Raw genomic sequence first — 26443 nt, 5'->3', positions numbered from 1 at the left:
TGGTTAGTGTGCTGGCCATTGGTCACAGGGGTCCTGGGTTTGATTCCCGGCAGGGTCAGGAATTTTAACCATCATTGATTAATTTCGCTGGCATGGGGGCTGGGTGCATGTGTCGTCTTCATCACCATTTCATCCTCATCACGACACGCAGGTCACCTACGGGAGTCAAATCGAAAGAACTGCACCAGGCGAGTCGAACATGTCCTTGGACACTCCCGGCACTAAAAGCCATACACCATTTCATTTCAGTAGTTGTTGTTTCCCAGTAACATAACAAATGTTAAGTTCAAGTCTGTAATCACAGTCTGACTGTGTCAAAAGCATTTCCCTGTTGTGGCTATATTTTTTCAGTTTATCCTATGCACCAAGGTCACTAGGAGCAACAAGTGCAACAGCAAGAACTTGAGTGGTAGTGCCAACCTACTGGAAGAGACTGTCACAAGGATCCTGAACAAGACTCTCAGTTTGGGTAAGTTCCTGGACCTGGACCCTGTTTATTACACAAGGGAAATAAGAAAATTAAAAAGAAAATGTAGAATAGTAAACAGGAAAATCAAAGAAGGTAGGGAGAATAGAGAAACTAGAAAACAACTAATGAGGGAACTGAATAGAGTGAAAAAGGAAGCAAAAGAGAATTATATGAATGGCATTCTTCAAGAGGGTAATGACCACAAAGGGAAATGGAAAAAGCTGTATTCATATATTAGGAATCAAAAAGGAAAAGGAATCCAAATTCCTACAATGGTGGGAGAAGGGGGTGAACACTATTTAACAGATACTGAGAAAGCAAACCTCTTTAGTAGGGAATTCCGAGATTCAGTAGAAGATTGTCAGGACTTGGAAACCGTAACAGAAGATAGAGAGGGAGAGACACAGAGGGAAACAAGAAGCTTCTCATTCACAAATGATGATATTTTCAGAGAAATCCAACTGCTTCAGCAAGGAAAAGCAGTAGGAAGTGATCAAATTACTGGGGAGGTATTAAAGACAATGGGGTGGTATATAGTGCCTTATTTAAAATTTCTCTTTGACTATGTCATAAATAATAGTGTGATACCAAAGCAATGGAAGGAATCTATAATAATACCAATTTATAAAGGAAAGGATGATAAAAGGGTTGAAGGGAACCAGGGTAGAATGTTATCCAGGAATTAGGTTGAGGCAGATGTTGAGGAAAGTAGAAGAGAGGGAGGAGGGGAAGGAGAAGGTGGTAGTGTTTCATGTTGGTACCAACAACGTAAGGCAAGCTGATATAAGTACCAACATAGTTGGAGATGTGTGGGATCTGGTAAATGCAGCACGGGTGAAGTTTAAGAAAGCGGAGATTGTTATTAGTGGAATACTGTGTAGGAGGGATACTGACTGGAGGGTGATTGGGGATTTAAATGAGACTATGGAGTGGGTATGTGGGAAACTGGGAGTGAGATTTCTAGATCCTAATGGGTGGGTAGGAGATAGGGATCTGCGCTCGGATGGCCTTCATTTAAACCGCAGTGGTACGTATAAGTTAGGAAATTTGTTTGGAAGGGTAATAGGGAGGTACATTCAGGGAAACGGGATGGCCTAGGGAGCGGTGATAAGGGAACAGGGAACTGGAAATCAAGTAGGGATGACATAAAATTGTTAGTGTTGAACTGTAGAAGTATTGTAAAGAAAGGAATAGAATTAAGTAATTTAATAGATATATATTTACCAGATATTGTAATAGGAGTTGAATCATGGCTGAGAAATGATATAATGGATGCAGAAATTTTCTCACGGCACTGGAGTGTGTATCGTAGAGATAGGATAGGAAAGGTGGGAGGGGGAGTTTTCATTCTGGTGAAAGAAGAATTTGTAAGCTACGAAAAAGTTAAAGATGAGACACATGAAATTCTAGGTGTAAGGCTGATTTCTAAAGATAATAGGCAACTTGATATATTTGGAGTGTACAGATCGGGAAAGGGTAGCACTGATGCGGATTCGGAATTATTTGATAGGATAGTCAGCTATGTGGGAAACGACATGGAAAGAAATGTGATTGTAGCGGGAGATCTGAATTTGCCAGATGTAAATTGGGAAGGAAATGCGAACGACAGGAAGCATGACCAACAAATGGCAAATAAGTTAATATGGGAAGGACAGCTGATTCAGAAAGTGATGGAACCAACCAGAGGGAAAAATATCCTGGATGTGGTGCTGATAAAACCAGATGAGCTCTATAGGGAAACTGAAGTAATAGATGGTATTAGTGATCATGAAGCTGTTTTTGTGGTAGTTAAAAATAAATGCGATAGAAAGGAAGGTCTTAAAAGTAGGACTGTTAGGCAGTACCATATGGCTGATAAAGCAGGTATGAGGCAGTTTCTAAAAAGTAACTATGATCGGTGGAAAACGGTAAATAAAAATGTAAACAGACTCTGGGATGGGTTTAAAGAAATTGTTGAGGAATGCGAAAACAGGTTTGTACCTTTAAGGGTGGTAAGGAATAGTAAAGACCCACCTTATTATAATAGAGAAATAAAGAGACTAAGAAGGAGGTGCAGACTGGAAAGAAATAGAGTTAGAAATGGCTGTGGAAGTAAGGAGAAATTGAAGGAACTTACTAGAAAATTGAATCTAGCAAAGAAGGCAGCTAAGGATAACATGATGGCAAGCATAATTGGCAGTCATACAAATTTTAGTGAAAAATGGAAGGGTATGTTTAGGTATTTTAAGGCAGAAACAGGTTCCAAGAAGGACATTCCAGGAATAATTAATGAACAAGGGGAGTGTGTATGTGAGGATCTTCAAAAGGCGGAAGTATTCAGTCAGCAGTATCTAAAGATTGTTGGTTACAAGGATAATGTCGAGATAGAGGAAGAGACTAAGGCCAAAGAAGTAATAAAATTTACATATGATAACAATGACATTTACAATAAGATACAAAAGTTGAAAACTAGAAAAGCGGCTGGAATTGATCAGATTTCTGGGGATATACTAAAGACAATGAGTTGGAATATAGTACCATATCTGAAGTACTTATTTGATTATTTTTTGGTCGAAGGAGCTATACCAGATGAATGGAGAGTTGCTATAGTAGCCCCTGTGTATAAAGGAAAGGGTGATAGACATAAAGCTGAAAATTACAGGCCAGTAAGTTTGACATGCATTGTATGTAAGCTTTGGGAAGGGAAGGCATGTTTGTGAAATTAATAACTGGTTCGATAGAAGGCAATTCGGTTTTAGGAAAGGTTATTCCACTGAAGCTCAACTTGTAGGATTCCAGCAAGATATAGCAGATATCTTAGATTCTGGAGGTCAAATGGACTGTATCGCGATTGACATGTCTAAAGCATTTGATAGGGTGGATCATGGGAGACTACTGGCAAAAATGAGTGCAATTGGACTAGACAAAAGAGTGACTGAATGGGTTGCTATATTTCTAGAAAATAGATCTCAGAGAGTTAGAGTAGGTGAAGCTTTGTCTGACCCTGTAATAGTTGAGAGGGGAGTTCCTCAGGGCAGTGTTATCGGACCTTTATGTTTTCTTATATATATAAATGATATGAGTAAAGGAGTGGAATCAGAGGTAAGGCTTTTTGCGGATGATGTTATTCTCTATAGAGTGATAAATAAGTTACAAGATTGTGAGCAACTGCAACGTGACCTCGAAAATGTGAGATGGTCAGCAGACAATGGTATGTTGATAAACGGGGCTAAAAGTCAGGTTGTGAGTTTCACAAATAGGAAAAGTCCTCTCAGTTTTAATTACTGCTTTGATGGGGTGAAAGTTCCTTTTGGGGATCATTGTAAGTATCTAGGTGTTAATATAAGGAAAGATCTTCACTGGGGTAATCACATAAATGGGATTGTAAATAAAGGGTACCGATCTCTGCACATGGTTATGAGGGTGTTCAGGGGTTGTAGTAAGGATGTAAAGGAGAGTGCATATAAGTCTCTGGTAAGACCCCAACTAGAGTATGGTTCCAGTGTATGGGACCCTCACCAGGATTACCTGATTCAAGAACTGGAAAAAATCCAAAGAAAAGCAGCTCGATTTGTTTTGGGTGATTTCCGACAAAAGAGTAGCGTTACAAAAATGTTGCAATGTTTGGGTTGGGAAGAATTGAGAGAAAGAAGAAGAGCTGCTCGACTAAGTGGTATGTTCCGAGCTGTCAGCGGAGAGATGGCGTGGAATGACATTAGTAGACGAATAGGTTTGAATGGCGTTTATAAAAGTAGGAAAGATCACAATATGAAGATAAAGTTGGAATTCAAGAGGACAAACTGGGGCAAATATTCATTTATAGGAAGGGGAGTTAGGGATTGAAATAACTTACCAAAGGAGATGTTCAATAAATTTCCAATTTCTTTGAAATCATTTCGGAAAGGGCTAGGAAAGCAACAGATAGGGAATCTGCCACCTGGGCGACTGCCCTAAATGCAGATCAGTATTGATTGATTGATTGATTGATTGATGATTGAAAAGGAAACCAGAGAACTACAGACCAATCAGCCTGACCAGTATAGTTTGTAAAATACTGGAGAGTTTAATAGCAAAGTACATCAGAGGGATATGTGATGATAAAAATTGGTTCATGAGGAACCAGTACGGATTTAGAAAGAAATTTTCTTGCGAGGCACAACTGGTGGGATTTCAGCAGGACATATCAGATCAGTTAGATTCAGGAGGCCAGTTAGATTGCATAGCCATAGATCTTTCCAAAGCCTTTGATAGAGTGGAACATGGAATATTATTAAAGAAATTGGAGGGAATAGGATTGGACGTAAGGGTTATACGTTGGATAAGAACATTTCTAAATTCAAGGGTTCAGAAAGTCAAAGTAGGAAATAATATATCACAGGAAGAGAAAGTCTGGAAGGGAATTGCACAGGGTAGTATAATCGGTCCGTTACTTTTCTTAATATACGCAAATGACTTAGGGAACAATATAACATCGAAAATAAGATTGTATGCAGATGACATAATTGTTTATAGGGAAATAAATAACATTGAGGATTGTTCAGAATTACAAAGGGGCCTTGACAGTATCCAGGAATGGGTTGAAGAAAATAATATGAAGATTAATGGAGGCAAATCAACTGTTACAACATTTACAAACAGGAGCTTTAAAACTGAATTTGAATATACTTTGGATGAGGTAGTTATCCCAAAAGATGGCAAGTGCAAATACTTAGGTGTGAGATTTGAAAGTAATTTGCACTGCAAGGGTCATGTTGATGACGTTGTTGGGAAAGCATACAGATCGTTACATGTCATAATGAGGCTACTTAAAGGATGCAACAAAGAATTAAAAGAAAAAAGTTACTTAAGTATGGTTCGTCCATTATTGGAATATGCAAACAGTGTTTGGGATCCTCACCAAGAATACCTAATAAAAGAACTAGATAGTGTGCAGAGGAAAGCAGCAAGGTTTGTAACAGGGGATTTCAGGAGAAAGAGTAGTGTATCAGAAATGTTAAAGGAACTTGGGTGGGAAACTTTAAGTAAGAGAAGGGAGAAAAGTAGACTTATAGGATTATATAGAGCCTATACAGGAGAAGCAGCATGGGGAGATATCCGTGAGAGGCTTCGGTTGGAAAATAATTATATTGGTAGAACTGACCACAAGTACAAAATTAGAAGGAATTTTAGCAGAAGCGATTGGGGTAAATTTTCTTTCATTGGGAAGGGCGTGAAGGAGTGGAACAGTTTACCAGGGGTAGTGTTTGATCCTTTTCCAAAATCTGTACAGATATTCAAGAAGAGAATAAACAACAACAGAGATAATAAATTAAATGTTAGAGGGCATTCGACCAGTGCAGGATATTGTAAATAATAAATGTGTGTGATTAAATTAATTCCATCCCCTGGTCTAAGGTGTTTGGACAGCCCAAGTAGGGGACTGCCTGTAGGGGTGAAGTACAGTGGGGACTTCGAGGGCCCTGGGACCGCTACGGTAGCTGTGAAGGCCCTTCAGGAACTCTGAAAAGTGGTGGCAAAAGGGGCTCTGGTTAAGACGCAGCAGGTCGTTATGCTACTTAGGTTCCAAAATGGGTAAAATATAAATATGTAAATAAATTCAATGTTAATTTTAATCTTATACCAGTTGTATAGTATTATTAGAAGTAATTTCACATACCGTACTGTATATGAGTTGACTATGTTTGTAAGATATTATAAATAGAATTTTGTAAACAATATAAATTTATTAAGGATGATGTGTGTGTTTAATAGAAAAAATTATTAGCGTAAATTGTATAATATTGTATTCTAGGAAAATTTTCTTCGTCTCCTGTTAATTTAAAATTTAGTGCTTGACAATAATGTATTTTAGTGTACCATTTGCCACCGAGGTAGACACCTCATTTGCAAATAAAGAGATTTTGATTTTTGATAATTATAAAGGTGATATTAGAGTGAGTGTATTTAGCTCAGTTCATGTATTATAGGTCAGGCTATGTTTTTCATAACCTCTGATGTATTCAGTGATTCAGGAAAATTCTGGTTATATGTATATTAACTCAAGGGAAGTTAGGTTAAGGTTACATCATGTTTATAACTAATAAATAACCATCCATGTTCTCCAAGTTACTCAGGAAAACCCCTAGTTGTGTGTGCTTGTGCTAAAGTGAGCTCTGGAATATTCATGCACCAACGACATGTAAATAATATTCTAGATGGTTGTAGATGTCTTTAGGTTATGTGCCATAGTGACAAACTTGTTTCAAGACAATTCTAGAATAGGCACTTATGAAGAATATTTTTTATGTTATAGGGTCTTCCAGGTATCTTGTAGTAATACTGTGTGGTGAGAAAGCAGAATTGTCTAGAATCATAGCCAATATATATATAAAGAGTGTTGAGAGAAGTAGAGTTGAAATGTACAGGGATGTAAGTCAGCTGGTGATGTTATTACAGCTCAGCTGTTTTGATACCACGTCAGCGGCAGATCGATAGTGAGTTGTTCAAGTAGAGTGAGTCGTTATAGAATTGTGTTGTTGATACCATGTCGGCAGATCAATCATGGTAGTAGAGTAATGTATTGATAGTCACAGTGTTACTGCTGACACCACGACTGCGGGTCTTTCATTGTACTGTGTATTTTGTACGTGATAAGTTCAGTGAGCAAGACTGCAGATCAGTTGTGCCACATTGATAATGCTTCACAAATCGATTGTACATTATTATGTATATATTTCAAGTGTTATTGTATTTGTGTTGTGTGTAATTATATATATATATATTGTCCCTGGAAAGCAAAGTACCGTAAGCGACATTTTTGTCAAAATCGAGCTTATGATGTTTATGTATCAATTACACTCCACTGCACATGCTGGCAAACTATCGTAGGTGTCAAATGAATCTAACCCCCACCCCCCCATTGTGCAACAGTGTCGAAGGACCATGGCCTACCAAGAGACCGGTGCTCAGCCCGAAGGCTTACAGATTATGAGGTGTCGGGTGGTCAACATGACGGATCCTCTCAACCATTATTCTTGGCTTTCTAGACCACGGCCGCTATCTCACCGTCTGATAGCTCCTCAATTGTATTCACGTAGGCTGAGTAGACCTCGAACCAGCCCTCAGATACAGGTAAAAATCCCTGACCTGGTCGGGAACCAAACCTGGGGCCTCCGAGTAAGAGGCAGGCATGCTACCCCTACACCGCGGGGCTGGCTGTCAAATGAATGTAGATGGTAAAAAAGAAGAAATGATCATAACCGCCATCAGTAATATACAGAACACCAGATTGTCATAAGCACCACTCATTACATCTTAAGTGCCTGAGTCAGTATTTTGTAATTTGCGTGACAAGTTTTAATTCTGGAGGGAACGTGAGATGTGTCAGTTTCATTGCTCATGACTGTTGTTGGTCATTGCTGTAGTACACATTTTATAACTGCCTCAAATCAATTTGGCACTTGAAATATAAGGCAAAGCCAGCTAGTGGACCTGTTGCATGTTGATTGACAGCTAGTATACTAGATTGCAGAAGAGGGGTGGGAAGAGAAGAGAAGGAGCTGTTTCTTGTGACAGACTTGACTGAGCAAGTACGGTCAGTAGTAAAACAAATCAGTTTATTATCAGTGCATATTCCTACCGTTCATGCACAAAGTGAATTCTCCCGCTGAAAATTCTAAACTGAAGTTTGCGACAACAAGAAGAGAGATGCAAGATACTGTTCAGTGTTCATAGTTTTATGAATAAAGAAGCTGAGGACAGAAAGAATAAAACACAAGAACAGTATGGAAGGGAGTTGTTGAAAGTACAACGAAAAATAGCAGATGCAATAAATGTGTTGAAAAGGATGGTCAAGAGAATTTTAATCGAGCAAGTTGGCCATGCGACTATAGTCGCGCAGCTGTGAGCTTGCATTTGGGAGGTAGTGGATTTGAATCCCGCCGTCGGCAACCCTGAAGATGGTTTTCTGTCTTTTCTCATTTTCACACCAGGCAAATGGTGGGGCTGTACCTTAATTAAGACCACAGCCGCTACCTTCCCAATCTTATCCCTTTCCCATCCCTATGTTGTAAAAAATCTTCAATGTGTTAGTGTGTTGCTAAACAAGTAGCAAAAGAAAATTAGTAGAATAGAGACAGCATGAGACTGAAGAAACTTAATTTGGTACACCAGGAAAAACACAGAGAGGGTCGAAAGCGGGTAATGGATTTTAAAGATTTTGACGCACAATCCATGAATTTTACATTCTTCAGAAAACAATTCTATGAATATCTAAATTATGACCTGTGTCAGGAGAGAGGACTAGTTTCCAAGGAGGTTGCACCAGTTTGAGGAGTATTATAAAAGAGTTAGGCTTCAAATAGAAGAAAATTAGAAATAATAGAAGAGTTTTAATCGAGGTTGTCTATATGGGAAAAGACCTGTACCAGGCCTCTCTGGAGGCCACACACCACGACATGAGAGTAGTTATTTTGTGATTGAGTGAGTTGCTGCAGAAACTGACTGTACTTTTGATGACTGATAGGTGATATCCAACAAGTAGATTAGCAGGCGACACAGGATGAGTATCTAAACCTCAGTTACGACTCCAACCACAGTGATTCATTACCACAACCAGATGAGGAGGACTAATAAAAATGTTCCTTTTTCAATATTGTACTGTTATCCACTTTGATTCTCTTATTGTAGTGTAGTAAGTCAATTTTCCTATTGTTTTTCATCTATATTTCTTAAAACAATCATTCAAGAAAATCTCTTATTATTCTCATGCCTTAACATCCCTTCAAACCAATTCCTCCAAGATATCATAAGTGCTACAAAAGCTATCGTAAGAGGACCACTTTGTTAAACAACACACTTGACAATGACTGGCAATCAATCATAAGCAACATTCATTACTTTAAAATAAGTTCCTTTTGCTATGATTGAATAAATATGTAACCTAATATGACAATAAGGTGAAAAATTCATTTCTGGAGTAGAATAAAAACCAAAATTTGCCTAAACTGAAGTATTCAACTTGATAATAGTTTTTATCATCTCCTGTAGGAGAAGGTGGTAGTGTTTCACGTTGGCACCAACAACGTAAGGCAAGCTGATATAAGTACCAACATAGTTGGAGATGTGTGGGATCTGGTAAATGCAGCACGGGTGAAGTTTAAGAAAGCGGAGATTGTTATTAGTGGAATACTGTGTAGAAGGGATACTGACTGGAGGGTGATTGGGGATTTAAATGAGACTATGGAGTGGGTATGTGGGAAACTGGGAGTGAAATTTCTAGATCCTAATGGGTGGGTAGGAGATAGGGATCTGCGCTCAGATGGCCTTCATTTAAACCGCAGTGGTACGTTTAAGTTAGGAAATTTGTTTGGAAGGGTAATAGGGAGGTACATTCAGGGAAACGGGATGGCCTAGGGAGCGGTGATAAGGGAACAGGGAACTGGAAATCAAGTAGGGATGACAAAATTGTTAGTGTTGAACTGTAGAAGTATTGTAAAGAAAGGAATAGAATTAAGTAATTTAATAGATATATATTTACCAGATATTGTAATAGGAGTTGAATCATGGCTGAGAAATGATATCATGGATGCAGAAATTTTCTCATGGCACTGGAGTGTGTGTCGTAGAGATAGGATAGGAAGGGTGGGAGGGGGAGTGTTCATACTGGTGAAAGAAGAATTTGTAAGCTACAAAAAAGTTAAAGATGAGACACATGAAATTCTAGGTGTAAGGCTCATTTCTAAAGAAAATAGGCAACTTGATATATTTGGAGTGTACAGATCGGGAAAGGGTAGCACTGACGCAGATTCAGAATTATTTGATAGGATAGTCAGCTATGTGGGAAACGACATGGAAAAAAATGTGATTGTAGCGGGAGATCTGAATTTGCCAGATGTCAATTGGGAAGGAAATGCAAATGACAGGAAGCATGACCAACAATTGGCAAATAAGTTAATATGGGAAGGACAGCTGATTCAGTAAGTGATGGAACCAACCAGAGGGAAAAATATCCTGGATGTCGTGCTGATAAAACCAGATGAGCTCTATAGGGAAACTGAAGTAATAGATGGTATTAGTGATCATGAAGCTGTTTTTGTGGTAGTTAAAAATAAATGTGATAGAAAGGAAGGTCTTAAAAGTAGGACTGTTAGGCAGTACCATATGGCTGATAAAGCAGGCATGAGGCAGTTTCTAAAAAGTAACTATGATCGGTGGAAAACGGTAAATAAAAATGTAAGCAGACTCTGGGATGGGTTTAAAGAAATTGTTGAGGAATGCGAAAACAGGTTTGTACCTTTAAGGGTGGTAAGGAATGGTAAAGACCCACCTTATTATAATAGAGAAATAAAGAGACTAAGAAGGAGGTGCAGACTGGAAAGAAAGAGAGTTAGAAATGGCTGTGGAAGTAAGGTGAAACTGAAGGAACTTACTAGAAAATTGAATCTAGCAAAGAAGGCAGCTAAGGATAACATGATGACAAGCATAATTGGCAGTCATACAAATTTTAGTGAAAAATGGAAGGGTATGTTTAGGTATTTTAAGGCAGAAACAGGTTCCAAGAAGGACATTCCAGGAATAATTAATGAACAAGGGGAGTGTGTATGTGAGGATCTTCAAAAGGCAGAAGTATTCAGTCAGCAGTATGTAAAGATTGTTGGTTACAAGGATAATGTCGAGATAGAGGAGGAGACTAAGGCCAAAGAAGTAATAAAATTTACATATGATAACAATGATATTTACAATAAGATACAAAAATTGAAAACTAGAAAAGCTGCTGGAATTGATCAGATTTCTGGGGATATACTAAAGGCAATGGGTTGGGATATAGTACCATATCTGAAGTACTTATTTGATTATTGTTTTGTTGGAGGAGCTATACCAGATGAACGGAGAGTTGCTATTGTAGCCCCTGTGTATAAAGGAAAGGGTGATAGACATAAAGTTGAAAATTACAGGCCAGTCATTTTGACATGCATTGTATGTAAGCTTTGGGAAGGCATTCTTTCTGATTATATTAGACATGTTTGTGAAATTAATTACTGGTTCGATAGAAGGCAGTTCGGTTTTAGGAAAGGTTATTCCACTGAAGCTCAACTTGTAGGATTCCAGCAAGATATAGCAGATATCTTGGATTCTGGAGGTCAAATGGACTGTATCGCGATTGACCTGTCTAAAACATTTGATAGGGTGGATCATGGGAGACTACTGGCAAAAATGAGTGCAGTTGGACTAGACAAAAGAGTGATTGAATGGGTTGCTATATTTCTAGAAAATAGATCTCAGAGAATTAGAGTAGGTGAAGCTTTATCTGACCATGTAATAATTAAGAGGGGAATTCCTCAAGGCAGTATTATCGGACCTTTATGTTTTCTTATATATATATATATAAATGATATGAGTAAAGGAGTGGAATCGGATGATGTTATTCTCTATAGAGTGATAAATAAGTTACAAGATTGTGAGCAACTGCAACGTGACCTCGAAAATGTTGTGAGATGGACAGCAGGCAATGGTATGTTGATAAACCGGGTTAAAAGTCAGGTTGTGAGATTTACAAATAGGAAAAGTCCTCTCAGTTTTAATTACTGCGTTGATGGGGTGAAAGTTCCTTTTGGGGATCATTGTAAGTATCTAGGTGTTAATATAAGGAAAGATCTTCACTGGGGTAATCACATAAATGGGATTGTAAATAAAGGATACAGATCTCTGCACATGGTTATGAGGGTGTTTAGGGGTTGTAGTGAGGATGTAAAGGAGAGGGCATATAAGTCTCTGGTAAGACCCCAACTAGAGTATGGTTCCAGTGTATGGGACCACCACCAGGATTACCTGATTCAAGAACTGGAAAAAATCCAAAGAAAAGCAGCTCGATTTGTTCTGGGTGATTTCTGACAAAAGAGTAGCGTTACAAAAATGTTGCAAAGTTTGGGTTGGGAAGAATTGAGAGAAAGAAGAAGAGCTACTCGACTAAGTGGTATGTTCCGAGCTGTCAGCGGAGAGATGGCGTGGAATGACATTAGTAGACGAATAAGTTTGAGTGGCGTTTATAAAAGTAGGAAAGATCACAATATGAAGATAAAGTTGGAATTCAAGAGGACAAACTGGGGCAAATATTAATTTATAGGAAGGGGAGTTAGGGATCGGAATAACTTACCAAGGGAGACGTTCAATAAATTTCCAATTTCTTTGAAAAAATTTAGGAAAAGGCTAGGAAAGCAACAGATAGGAAATCTGCCACCTGGGTGACTGCCCTAAATGCAGATCAGTATTGATTGATTGATTGATTGATTGATTGATTGATTGATTGATTGATTGATTGATTGATTGAATACTTTGCCTTTTCAGGGATGATATATATATATATATGTGTGTGTGTAGTCAGTCATGGGGGTGTCTTTATCTACATAGCTGCAGCTACATCATGATGTCCTAGAGAACTCTCACACATAAAGAACATGTCAGCTGAAATTTCCACTGATGATAATTATAACCATCAAATTTACTTACATTTAGAATATTAATCCTTTCTACTATAATGAAGACTATTAAGCAGAATAGCCAAGATAGATCATTCACTTATCACTGTATGGTTTCTCGATATAATTTCCTTACAATAAAATCCTCACGCAACTGACGTGTTTCTTTTGTTCAGATTTTATCATACAATAGGACATACAATGCACGAAACAACTTCACATGTAAAAGAACCTTTACAATTATTGTCTATGCAGCAGTGTACTATACGCTATTAAGAATGCACATTTATTTATTTATTCACACTGTTTACGCCCACATTGGAGCACCAAAATCAAACCTTATACAACAAAGTCTTCAAAGAATAAGTTCAGCTCTTAACACTTGATAACCTTTTCCTTTCCCAAAACTCTTCATTCTGGATGATCTTGCGGCCCATTCTTCTGCAGATATACGAGCAACATACTGCTTATGTTGTGATATTTTTAGTGATAATCTTTGTACTTGTTATTTAGAATCCATTTCTTTTCTCTATTTTCTATTTGAAATTTAGTAATTTTCAATTCATCTAAATCCATTTGTATTTCTTTAATCCATGTGTTTTTTGTTTTACTATTCTAAAAGAAAAGAAAAAGTTGTTTCAGGAGTCTAGAATACAATCATCCATTTTTGCATTGTGTCAATGATTGATTCACTTTTCTTGTAAAGTACTGAATTTGGCAAAAGTCTCCACTGGCCAACAATCTGATGGTTTTTTAAATTAATAATTGTCCAAAGAATTCTTCTAACAACTTTCTTCATTTTGTCTGTTGTTGATTGGATATTCAGTTTAAATAATGTTTCACTTGCATATGTTGCTTCTGGCTTAATGACGGAGTAATAATATCAAAATTTAGCATTAATCGAAAGAGGCTGTTTCTTTTAACTCGGCCAGGTAATTTGTTGTGCTTATCTCAATTTTTGAGTTCGACTATCTATGGATGCTTTTTCGTTAGCATTCCAAGTTATAATCTCACCAAGATATTTAAATGCACATTTATTGTAAATCTAATTAAGTTTTATTCCTAATCAAACCTATGACAACATATGACAGTTTTCATAATCTTTCTCACCTAAAAAACGAACATTAAATCAATATTGGGTAAGGCACAAGATTAATGTTGCAATCTATTAATTTCAACAGAACTAAAGAACTGAAAAGTCTTGGTATTTAAATAAATATTCAGTACTTTTCCTTTTTGTTCTATAGTGATATTGGAATCTTTAAAATGTCATTAAAAAACAGAACAAAAACTTTTTGTATCTGAAAATGTTTTATAACTGACAGAGAGTATAGAAAGAGTACTTATTTCATACTATGATGTAACTGCCTCCTACCCGTACTTTAAAATGTTCAGAAAATGACACTTTACTGTACTGTAATTACTTCTTCCCATACTCAAAAGAGTGTGGAAAATGACACTTTACCATACTGTAATTACTTCTTCCCATACTGGTACTCAAAAGAATATGGAAAATGACACTTTACCGTACTGTAATTACTTCTTCCCATACTCAAAAGAGTGTGGAAAATGACACTTTACCATACTGTAATTACTTCTTCCCATACCGGTACTCAAAAGAATATGGAAAATGACACTTTACCGTACTGTAATTACTTCTTCCCATACTCAAAAGAGTGTGGAAAATGAAACTTTACCGTACTGTAATTACTTCTTCCCGTACTAAAAAGAGTGTGGAAAATGACACTTAACCATACTGTAATTACTTCTTCCCGTACTCAAAAGAGTATGGAAAAAGACACTTTACTTTACTGTAATTACTTCTTCCCGTACTCAAAAAGTGTAGAAAATGGCACTTTACCTTACCATAATTACTTCTTCCCGTACTCAAAAGAGTATGGAAAGTGACAATTTACCATACTGTAATTACTTTCCACACTGTTTTATTAGAAATCATCTATGATTGATTGAACTCTGCTTCAGAGTAAAGTAAATATGGATAGTCATAGATATCATGAATCAAGGAACACCAAACTAAACCTTCCAGATATTGCTGGGATGGAAGTTACGTGTCAAATTAATAAAATTAAAGCTTTTCTGGGATCTTCATATACACATTACCAAACGCTAAAAGTTACAAGTTGATTCTCTAAAAATGAAATCTTGGGCGGATCCCGGATAATACTGACTAATGTACGGGTTAATAAATTTCCAACAGATATATATTGCATATATCTCAGTTTATCATAAAGTTCATATTACCTTCATTAATCCAGGACCAGAGGATCATGTTAACAACTCTGGTAACTTAGTGGACTGTTCGCTGCTTCAAATAACATTAGTTTTTATGTTTGATTACAAAACAACAGCATGTACACACCTCTTATGTCTTTCATAGCAAGAAACGAACAACAAAACAACATAACGCTAATGCAGGGACCAAATGATGTGCGTGGACAATTTGCGTCGCAACAAATCAAAATTACGTATGTGGATCAAAAGGTTAGTTGCATTAACGCGCCGCAGCAGCGCGCTGTATGTCGCGAACGTGGGCACAGTGGAGAAAGGGACAGACATTGCCCACGCGTCTGTTAGGCAGGTCGCTGTGGTGTCTCGTCTAGTATTGTGTGAATAGCGGCCAAATGCAATGGTGCGTCGACTGGACGTTCACTCCAAATATGAGGTGCTTGCAACAATCCGATTTCTATGGGCCAAAAGGAAGAATTGCACAGACATTCATCGTGAAATTAGTGCTGTGTATGGGGAGCGGGCCATTTCCTGGCAAGGTATCATAAAGTGGTGTCAGCAATTTGAAGCCGGACGCACGGATATCACGGATAACCATTGCGAAGCCAGGCCCGCAACGTCCAGGACCCGTGCAAAGGTCAACAGTGTGAGTGAGATCATTAGACAGAACTGGTGCATTAGACTGAGAGAAATCGCAAGGCATCTGAACATGTCGTATGGCAGTGTGTTCGCCATTATTCACGAGGACCTTAGATATCGTAAGCTGTGTCAAAGATGGGTCCCACGTCTTCTCACCGATGAGCACAAGGGACAATGTTTCCAATCCTCCCTGGCATTTTTGCAACGCTATGCCGCAGACGGCAGCGGGTTTCTGCGGCGAATCGTCACAGGCGACGAAACGTGGGTCCATCACTTCACCCCAAAAATGAAGCGAACATCAATGGAATGGGTGCACCTCTCATCACCACAACGAAAGAAGGCCAAGGTTCAACCTTCAGCCGGTAAGGTTATGGCGACAGTGTTCTTTGACATGGAGGGTTTGCTGCACGTGGAATTCATGCCGAAAGGAACGACGGTCAACGCGTTGTTGTATTGTCAAACGTTGCACCGGATGCGTAAAGCAATTAAAGGGAAGCGCCGGGGGAAATTGAGCGCTGGTGTGATTTTGTTGCACGATAACGCAACACCTCATAAGACCCGCCAAACGAGAGAACTGCTACAGCTTTTCAAGTGGGAGGTCTGGCAACATCCACCCTACAGTCCCGACCTAGCGCCATGTGACTTTCATCTGTTTGGTAAGCTCAAAATGGAGCTCGGTGGTTGACGTTTCCAGACTGATGAGGAGGTGAAGGGTGCTGTCTCTGAGTGGTTGCAGAACGCTGGAGGAAATTTCTATGCATCCGGCATCGGCAAGTTGGTTGTGCGTTCGCAGAAATGTTTGGAGTCTCTTGGAAACTATGTGGGAAAGTGACGTTACAGTGTATGTCGTTATAGTTGTGTTGCTGTTGTATAGCGGGTGTAATAAATGGCCATAACTGGGAAGTGCAACTTATTTTCTGATCTGCCCTCATATTTATAATTAAATTCACTTAATTTAAAATAAGTAAATTCACCATAGTATGAAATAAAATATTGTAATCGAAAGCGACTTTCAACCTATTAGGTCGTGTTACGTACATTTAGTATGTGTTGAAGAGATGTTAAGTACAGAACAAAAATGGCCAACCAGACACCAGTGGGATCTGAACCCACATAACAGCCACTAAAGAGAAAAGTACATGTTACCCATTTCAAATTCCTCCCTTGCCTGCGGCTCAGGTGTAAACATCTCACTCGTAACGTAAAAGATCCTTTCCGTGGCTTTTGTGAAAATAGCTTTATTGTTATTTCAATATTACATTTCTGATTCAATTTGCAGGAAATGAACTACTTTAATCTGAACTTATTTCTTAATTTCTCTCTCTTTTTATTAAAATTTTTTAAAATATTGTAGCGAGTAATCCTTAGTACCTGTTCCTGGTCGGACACATGAGTGGTGCTGTGCCAGGTCTCCAGATGGTTCACATTTACCTCCTCCTTGGCATCTGGTGGTGGCAGAAGTGGAGGTGGAGTAGGCCGAATCCTTGACCGTTCGCCAGGTTGTTTCTTGGGAATAAGTTTTCTTGGATTCCCATCCAAAGGCCTGTGTTCATGGCTAAAGTCATCTCCTGGTTGCAGGAATGGGCTCTGCACATCATAGTTGGCTGCTTCACAGCAAAAATAGTATTAACAACCTTCCTTATTAATCAGAACATAGCAATAAATATATACATACTAGTATATTTGCTCAATGAAGACTCATATTTTAAGATTTAGCATTAAGATATTTATCATTTCATGTAGAGAACAATTACTTAGTTTAGGAAAATTAAGATTTTGTTTCTGATGAAGTTCATTAAATAAACTAATTAAAATACATTAAGACTGTGATCTAATGTGAGACATATACCTATTTTAATTTTCTAGAATAAAGTCCAGTTATATCATACTTTAACTGGTATGAAACTATTTAACAAAAGATTGTATTGAACCAAAATGCTAATTTACTTTTACAAAGAAAGAAAACCTACAACCTGTTTTCCAGTCATTGACCAGGTCAGGGATGGAATGCAGCGAGGATAGGAATTGTGCCGGCTGCCGAGGCGTGTCGCACTCCTCTGAGGCAATGATTAATGACTGACAGATGAAATGGAATGTAATGGAGAGTGTTGCTGGAATGAAAGATGACAGGGAAAACTGGAGTACCCGGAGAAAAACCTGTTCCGCCTCTGCTTTGTCCAGCACAAATCTCACATGGAGTGACCGCGATTTGAACCATGGAATCCAGTGGTGAGAGGCTGTCTGAGCCACGGAGGCTTTGCTAATTTACTTTTATAGTTCTTTAATTTAATCCTTGTAAAGTAGATCGTATGTATTGTGAACTGGAAGAATTCACTATACATGGAGAGGTAGGGGAATGCATAAGAATCAAAGGAGTAGTTTTACAAAATACTGTAACTTATCTGATTCTCCTATGTATTTTCTATGCCCTTGCTACCGAGTTATCTATGCATACTTTTATCGATACAATCAATACAACTGGAGAGTGAATATTATTCAAGTCCATAGTGTTTGATTCCTGGTCAATTCAGTTCATTTCCTTCTGGAAAAGTACATTTTTAGATATCTACTGAATTGAGGACTTGATAAACCCGTAAATGTTAGATGAATGTACATTAAATAACCAGTACTAACAGAAGAGGAAATCACATGGAAGTGCCAATGAATGAATGAATGAATACCTAAATAGGTAACTACAACATATCTAAAAAGCTTAAAATCCTGTAACATGATTTCTGGCCTACGTACAAATCTTCTTGTAATTCAATAATACCTTGAAAAGAAATTGTATTTCTGGCCATCAAATTAAGTAACATGTTATCTTATTAGAATCATTAAATAATTCTTCAGTAATTATTATGTTTACATAAGGAAAGCTACAACAAGAAACTGTGGTGACAAGCAAAAAAAAAAAAAGCAACTATGAAGGAATAAAGGCCCTAGAGGAAGAAGATAGGAAACATCACTCAGAATGACAGAGAGATAAGTGATGATGTGGGACAACGTTTTGAAAAATTATATAATGGTGAATATTTAAATATCAAACAACAGGAGACAATGGCAAAAGAAAATATTCAAAACATGAAGCCTCCTATAACATAGATGAGGTGGAAAGTGCCCTAAAGAACATGCATAAAGTCAAAGCAACAGGCATAGATGAGGTAAGTGCTGACATGATCAAAGCTACTGGAGTGCAAGGATTGTAGGAGTGCTAAACACCATTTGGAAAGAGGAAAAACTACCCAAATACAGGACTAAAGGAGTCATTGTCCCTCTGTTTAAGAAAGGAGACAGATGGAAACCCAGCAACTACAGGGGTATCATTCTTCTATCACATAGACTCAAAATATTGGAACGAATCATAGAACAGAGATTAAGAACCATCATTGAACCAAAGCTTGAAGAAGAGCAGTATGGTTTTAGAAGGAATAGGGCAACAAAAGATCTGATATTTTATGTAAGGATGATCATGGAAAAGAACTGAAAAAAAGGAAAAGATGACATCTTCATTTTCCTAGATATTTAGAAGGCTTACGGCAGTGTACAGAGATAAAAAAAATCTGGGAATGCCTTGAGAATAGATGTATACTATGTGATTTAATTAATAAAGTTAAAATGTTGTTTGAAGATTGCCAGAGTTGTGTCGAAGTAGGGGATGGACATTTGGAGTGGTTTGTGACCAGACAGTGTGTACAATATGGCAGCACACTATTACCTCTTTTATTCATCATTGTAATGGCTGAAATAATGAAAAGAGTTAAGAGACTCAACAACAACTCTGGGTTTAAAGCTCTTGCCTTTGCAGTTGATGTGATATGGGGTGATTGTAAGGCTGAAGTACAACAGAAGCTGAATGACTGTAATGCTGTATTCAAGCAATTTGTCCTCAAGATAAGCAAGTCCAAAATGGCAGTGTTGGCTGTTAGTTGACAGAACATCCATTCTAGCATCACTCTAGATGGATCAGAGTTGGAACAAGTACATCAGTTCTGTTATCTTGATAGTGCAGAAACAACAGACAGCCGACCATCTGCAGAAATCAGTAGAGTACAGAATGGAGCACAGTTTTTTCAACTTGTGAAAAAACTTCTTTGGGATAAGCAAGTTTCATTAAGATCAAAATTAATACTCTATAGGAGCTTCTTTGTACCAGTTACCACATACAATCTAGAAATCTGCATCCAAACTAACAGAAATATCAGCAAACTACAAGAAGTGGAAATTAAATTCTTAAGAACTATGATTTAGAAAACAAGGAGGGACAAAATAAGAAGTGAAGAGATACACCGTCTTGTCCAAGTGAAAAAACCCCTTAGTGAGATCTGTTTTGAAACCAGACTGAAATGGTTTAGTCATCTCAAAAGTATGGACTCACAAAGAACAGCTAGAGTGTGGTATGAGACTACATAGTTAAAATATGTACAAAGAATAACATGAAAATATTTACAAAATATTATTCAAATATTAAACAAATTCTGCAAAACTGTCTTTTAATATGCATAGTAAACTGGAATTACATCATAATTTTTAAAATGATGTCATTAAGAGGCAGCAAAAGGCCTTGAACAGTAAAATGTTTCAGTATTAATTTTATAACGTATAGAGAATCTTTCAATAATATTTTGTAATTATTAGGCAGATTTTTGCTTGTTCCTTGCCATTTCTCCTCTTCTTCCCCTTTTTCTGATGGCCCTATTGTCATGCAAATATTTTAGATCAGTGGTCAGAGCAGTTCCAGTTATAGGGCTGTGAGACTGCATGACACTGTAAGGATCCTTCACACCAGACTATAATCCTCAATTTTTAGAATGATGAAAATTAAACACATTTTTTTCTATAATTCTTCTTCTGTTGTAAACATGAAAAAGAATGGAGTTAATCTTTTATTCAATTTCTTCATTGCATAATACATCAAACACTTAGCTACTCTCAAAGCACTTTGTGTACCTTCATGTAGATCATCTTGTGGATACTGAGGACAATTAAACATGTCCTGATCTTGTCCACATTCACACAGTATCTACTAATTTTGATGCTGATGGGAACCCATTTAGTCATACTGTCATTAGATCATACTCCTCTTGATCACGGTCTGTTAAACATTTCCACATTATCTTTCACTGTGTCCAGGTGGTAAACATTCATCTGTTGTCATCTATTTAGAAAGATGGGGTTTCTATCGTGTCCTCTCAGATTCAATCAAGATTTCATTATATTTTTGAGGGAATCTCTTTTTAAACTTCAGTATTGAGAAGGATTATGTCCACACAGTGGATGAATTGCAAATAATTTTTGACCATTATTGGCAGGAACTTCTCTTCAAATACAAAGTATTGCTATACATGCAAAGTTACAGAATTGTTTTACGTTGTTCAAACAGCCTGTTGTTAACATGTAAGTCTCACTGAGAACTATACCTACCTGTGTGGGATGAGGTGAACTATACCAAACCAAACAACTGTATTTAGCAATAGACAATAATAGAAACACTGCTGAATGTGAAGTGATTTGTAATTCTGTTATTTCTGCTGAAGACTTTCATTTTATAATTGATATAATATTTCTTACTAAGTTAATAAGAGCTGAGTTAGAGGTTATTTTAAGGTATTCTGAAATGTAACAGTGTTGTAGTTCCAATTCATGACCATGCTATTTCCAGCTTTTAATAATATTTCCAATTTATTATATTGAAAACACAAACTTTTTTCTTTGATGTGCTAATTATTCAATTAAAAAGCAAAATGTGACTCCATAGTACTATAAAAATATCAGTTTAAAAGCATTTTGAGGCTTAAAATTTAACGTTCATAAATGTTGTTTCAAAGCAATTTCATACCTGCATGGATACACATATGGATACATCTGTCTCTTTTATGCCTTTCAGCATTTAGTCTTCAAAACTCTAAGATAAACTATTTCTACAGTCCTCTATTTGCAACTAATTATTATGGTATATTACCGTATAATCCTATGTCTCATTCCATAGAATCATAAAAAAGAAAAACCAAGCCTATCCACAACTCCTTAGGTGTTTCTCACCTTCTTTTTATGTTCATGGCCGAGTTCACTGTTCCCCTTAAGTAATTTTCAATCCTTTATTTGCCTCATATGCTATGATTACCAAATCTGGTTTATATGTGCCACTCCAGCTACTGAAATTATTCTTAACTTAACCCTTATTTCTTCAGTACATATGCTTTCCTGCCCTTGTTAACACCTGTCTGTACCAGCAGTCATTTTCACTGTTTCATGACTGTAACTTTCTGTTGAATAAGAAATCTTGATTCCACCCAGCTTTCAGTCTTGTAGAATAAAGATGGTGTATAAACAGCACAATGCAAGGACAGTTTCATATGCAAACTCGCTTCCTTCAAAAAAAACAATACTGCTGATCTAAACAAAAATATCACTGTATTAACTTCGCTTCACTTTGATATCCCTTACTACACTGTAGGAGAATAAACATTCTCTTGATGGAACTTGAACTGATCCACCTGATCCAGTTTCTTACTCTCTCTTAGATTTCTATCCAACTGACATCACCTTTGTCATGGAAATGATCATTTCATACCTTTTGCATTTTTTTTCAGTTCCAAGATATTAGACTGTAAGTCATCAACACAATCTGCCATTAATATTACATCATCATCATAATCCAAAATGGCTTACTATATTTTTATCAATTAAATCCCACTTAGCACTTTTTCCTTCATATTTCATTAAATAATTCATGTAAAGAATGAACTATAAGGGTCAATCAACAGAGCACTATGTAACTTCTGTAATAACTTTGAACCAAGAACTCATTATATCACTAATCTCATTACAGCCAGACTGTTAACATTAATGTCAGTACATCATCATCATCATCATAATGTCAGTACAACCCATTCTTAATTCCATAATCTGTCAGTAAGGTCAACAACCTTTTCTGGTCTGTCTTATCTCTATTCCTCTGATCTTATTTTTCAATTATTTGGTATGGAATGAAAATCTGGTCCTGACAATATTCCTGAATTTGAAGTCAGTAGTAATATAGTCAGTTATAGATATGGCAATCCTATCCATTCCCATGAATGTTAAGTACTCAACCCGAAGGCTGGTAGGAACCTCAAAAGCTCCGCCATCAGCTGTCATTAGATGGCCTAGACATCACTGAAGAGGCGTATTATGGAAATGTGGAGTGAGGTAGTTTCCCACTGTTTTCCTCACCGAGCCAGAAATTGCTATTACATATCAGTCTGCCAAGCCCACTGAAATGAATGCATCAACCAACCCTATTAGCAAAATTTTCACACCACTAAGAACAGGGACTGGTTGCACAAGGAATGACATTACTAACATCCCTCATATCTCAATCACTTTCATATTGTTAAACGAAAGGATAACACTGAGGTCAATGAAAGTAACAAATTTGTTCTAGCTCATACTCAAAGACAAACTGCACTGTAAACATTGCCAGCAAAGGCCTTTTTCATATGTAGCAGTTAACAATCTTATGTTTGACTGAGCAAGGGCTGCACGGTTTGGGTCATATAGCTATAAGCTTGCATTTGCTGATAGTAGGTTTGAACCCCATTATTGGCAGCCCTGAAGATGGTTTTCTGTGGTTTCCTATTTCCACACCAAGAAAATGCTAAGGCCTTACCTTAATTAAAGCCATGGTCGCTTCCTTCACACTCCTAGCCCTTTCCTATCCCATTATCGCTGTAAGACCTATCTATCAGTGCGACGTAAAGCAAATTGTAAAAGTCTTATGTTTGAAAAATCAATTTGCATCTGATAACCCCATATTATGTCCGACTTGTTGGCTGAACGGTCAGCGTACTGGCCTTCGGTTGAGAGGGTCCCGGGTTCGATTCCCGACCGGGTCGGGGATTTTAACCTCAATTGGTTAATTCCAATGGCACGGGGGCTGGGTGTATGTGTTGTTTTCATCATCAGTTCATCCTCATCACGACGCGCAGGTCGCCTACGGGCGTCAAATAGAAAGACCTGCACCTGACGAGCCGAACCCGTCCTGGGATATCCCGGCACTAAAAGCCATACGACATTTCATTTCATTTACCCCATATTATCACAGAAGTCCAGTGTATACTTTCCATTTCTGTTAACATCCTTCCAATTGCCTTGCTTTAGAACTACCCATTAGTACTACACTGTACTATCTTTGCTGTTGACTCTGAATACTACATCACACAAAACTGTTCTATCCATTGGATTAGTTACAACCAGTCCACTGATCAAGAAATAAAATTCCTGCCTAAATCAACTTATACTTCAGGCATAAATATGAAAGGAATTTCCAGTTACAAATAAATATCCATATTCATATTACTTACTCAAAATCACTTCAGTTTATCTCAGGTTACTAATATTTTAATTTATTTATTAATTTTGTTATCTTATGCTAAGTTGTTGAACACATGAATTTGCAAAGGTATGAAATTATTTATATTCTAACAATGCTCTTTTGAAATGTATTTAAACATAAGTGATATTAACCTGGGAAGTACTTGCTGTACCGTACAGTACCAGCGCATACTCCTAACGATGTTATCCTAATGATCAAAAAGGGCACCATTATTATGGCAACATTGCACATCGAATGAAAGACACACCTTTTAGGAATCATTTGGTACCGTTAGTGTGTCTGTGTGGCATATGCATTTAATCAACAGTGCTCTAAATTGGCACGTTCTTTATATGAAGTGACTGGCTGTTTGTCTGAGGAAAGTAGCATTCTTGATTGTACAAGAAAGTGTACATGAACTTTTCAACACCTTAAATGTGTTCTTAATAGATGAAAGGAATGTCAGAATTACTGATGAAAACTATCAATTCCCATTAGTTTGATCTGGAAGCTGAAGAAACATGCTGGTACCATATGGTACTGCACGTTCTTTACAGAAGTATTTCGTGTTGTTCTGGTATTTCTTTATTTTTATACTAAGAAGTGGATTATTATAGAAGATAGGTTTCATAAATGTATGAGTAAGATATGTATAGAATTTGATTAGATATTTTCAGGGCAATGGTACAGTGTGTTCACAAATTTAAGCATAGTAACTTGGTAATTTGTTTCCTTCTCCAGTGGCCTCATCTTAGAGGAAGTATTACATGTACTGGCAAAATGTACAGAGATGTAAGGAATATATATACTGAGCCACTGGATGCAGTTGTACATTCTGATAAGGACTCTACAGGGGAGAATGAAGGGGATATAGTAAACAATCTTACACGATGGCAGCTGTGTGTATTAACTGAAATTGTTTTCAGCCAAGAATATGATAAACAGTGTGATGTTTCCCTTGAAGAGGATTTCTTGCTGAGTAAAGTAATAAAAAATGCCTCAAATTCCCTCAACATAGACCCAGGTTGATCTCCACACTGAATCCTTACCCTTTCCCAAATTGGACTGTTCCTCACTCCGGGATGAGTAATCACTGAAATATCTTGGTGTTTCGTTGACAAGGAGTAAAATCCCATGTATGAAAAAATAGGCCAGCTGTTTAAGTTGACTCCATTGAACAAACCTCTGTAATGTGTAGAAACAAACTTCTACTTGTTTCCTCGTAACAAAAAACTAAATGCAGCCCGATTTTATGTACAGTTGTAAGTAATAGTGTACGAATGTACTTTTTCAAAAATCTTATGTACCTATATTTTTTTTGTAAATACATTTACAGGTTATTTTTCATTCAAATAAAAGACCTCATGGGGTCACATTCAATAATTATGCAACTTAAGTGTATTACCAAACATTGCACAAAAATAAGGGATTGTGATACGATTGTGGTGTCATAAAACTTAACACCAGTACAAAATATTATTGATAAAGTAAACTCGTGTCCTTATACTAAGGTGGTGCAGCTCTTTTCCGGCACACCCCCAATCGAGGTGAGCTACATGTACCATTTCAACCACATACCAGCCCTCCTGCCATTCTTGAATTTCTGGCAAAGCTGGGAATCGAACTCAGAGCCCTGAGGTTGGCAGCTAATAACACTAACTGTTACACTACAAAGGCGGACTATAAACTCGTGTCCTCATACCGAGATGGTGCAGCACTTTTCAGGCACACCCCAATGGAGATGAGCTACATGTACCATTTCAGCCACATACCAGCCCTCCTGCTATTCTTAAATTTCTGGCAGTACCGGGAATCGAACCTGGGCCCCCGAGGATGGCAGCTAATAACACTAACCGTTATGCTACACAGGCGGACAATATTATTGGTACCGATTATGTATTAAATTGTAAAATCATATAAAGGGTGTATCAAAATTCAATAAGTTACTCACATTTCTAGGGATAATAGAAGAGACACAAGTGATATATTTTATTTAACCATAGGTCAGAAATCAATAGTTGAAGTACATTTTGAGTTGGTTGCAAATAAAACAAATGCATGTCAATTTAATTGCAATCATTTACAAAAGCTGTTCAAAAGTGCACCCTCCTGCTTCAGTACATGCTCTGCAGTGAAGTGCCTCTGCCAGTCATACACGTTCAAATACCACAGGAATGTGCTGTACGGAGTATATAAGTTGCAATCCTTGGATTGCTTACTGTCACCATGGTATGCTGTTCCATCGCTCTACTCTAAACATGCAATATTGATGGTTTTGAAGAATCTAAGTCATAATTTATA

At 37.4% G+C, this 26443-nt stretch overlaps 1 protein-coding gene across 1 annotated transcript in view; it reads right to left on the bottom strand.

Annotated features, from left to right (window-relative positions):
- nolo (no long nerve cord) overlaps positions 1-26443 on the bottom strand; it is a 556440-nt gene that overhangs the window by 116773 nt on the left and 413224 nt on the right. Inside the window, exon 16 of the mRNA XM_068227411.1 lies at positions 17161-17396. Within this exon, the coding sequence (XP_068083512.1) occupies positions 17161-17396 (236 nt within the window). The remainder of the gene's footprint in view (positions 1-17160; positions 17397-26443) is intronic.

This window comes from Anabrus simplex, chromosome 4 (assembly GCF_040414725.1).
Source record: "Anabrus simplex isolate iqAnaSimp1 chromosome 4, ASM4041472v1, whole genome shotgun sequence".
In the NCBI taxonomy this organism is placed as follows: Eukaryota; Metazoa; Arthropoda; class Insecta; order Orthoptera; family Tettigoniidae; genus Anabrus; species Anabrus simplex.
The sequence above is the reverse complement of the archived record's forward strand: the minus strand, read 5'-3'. Positions and strand labels throughout refer to the sequence as shown.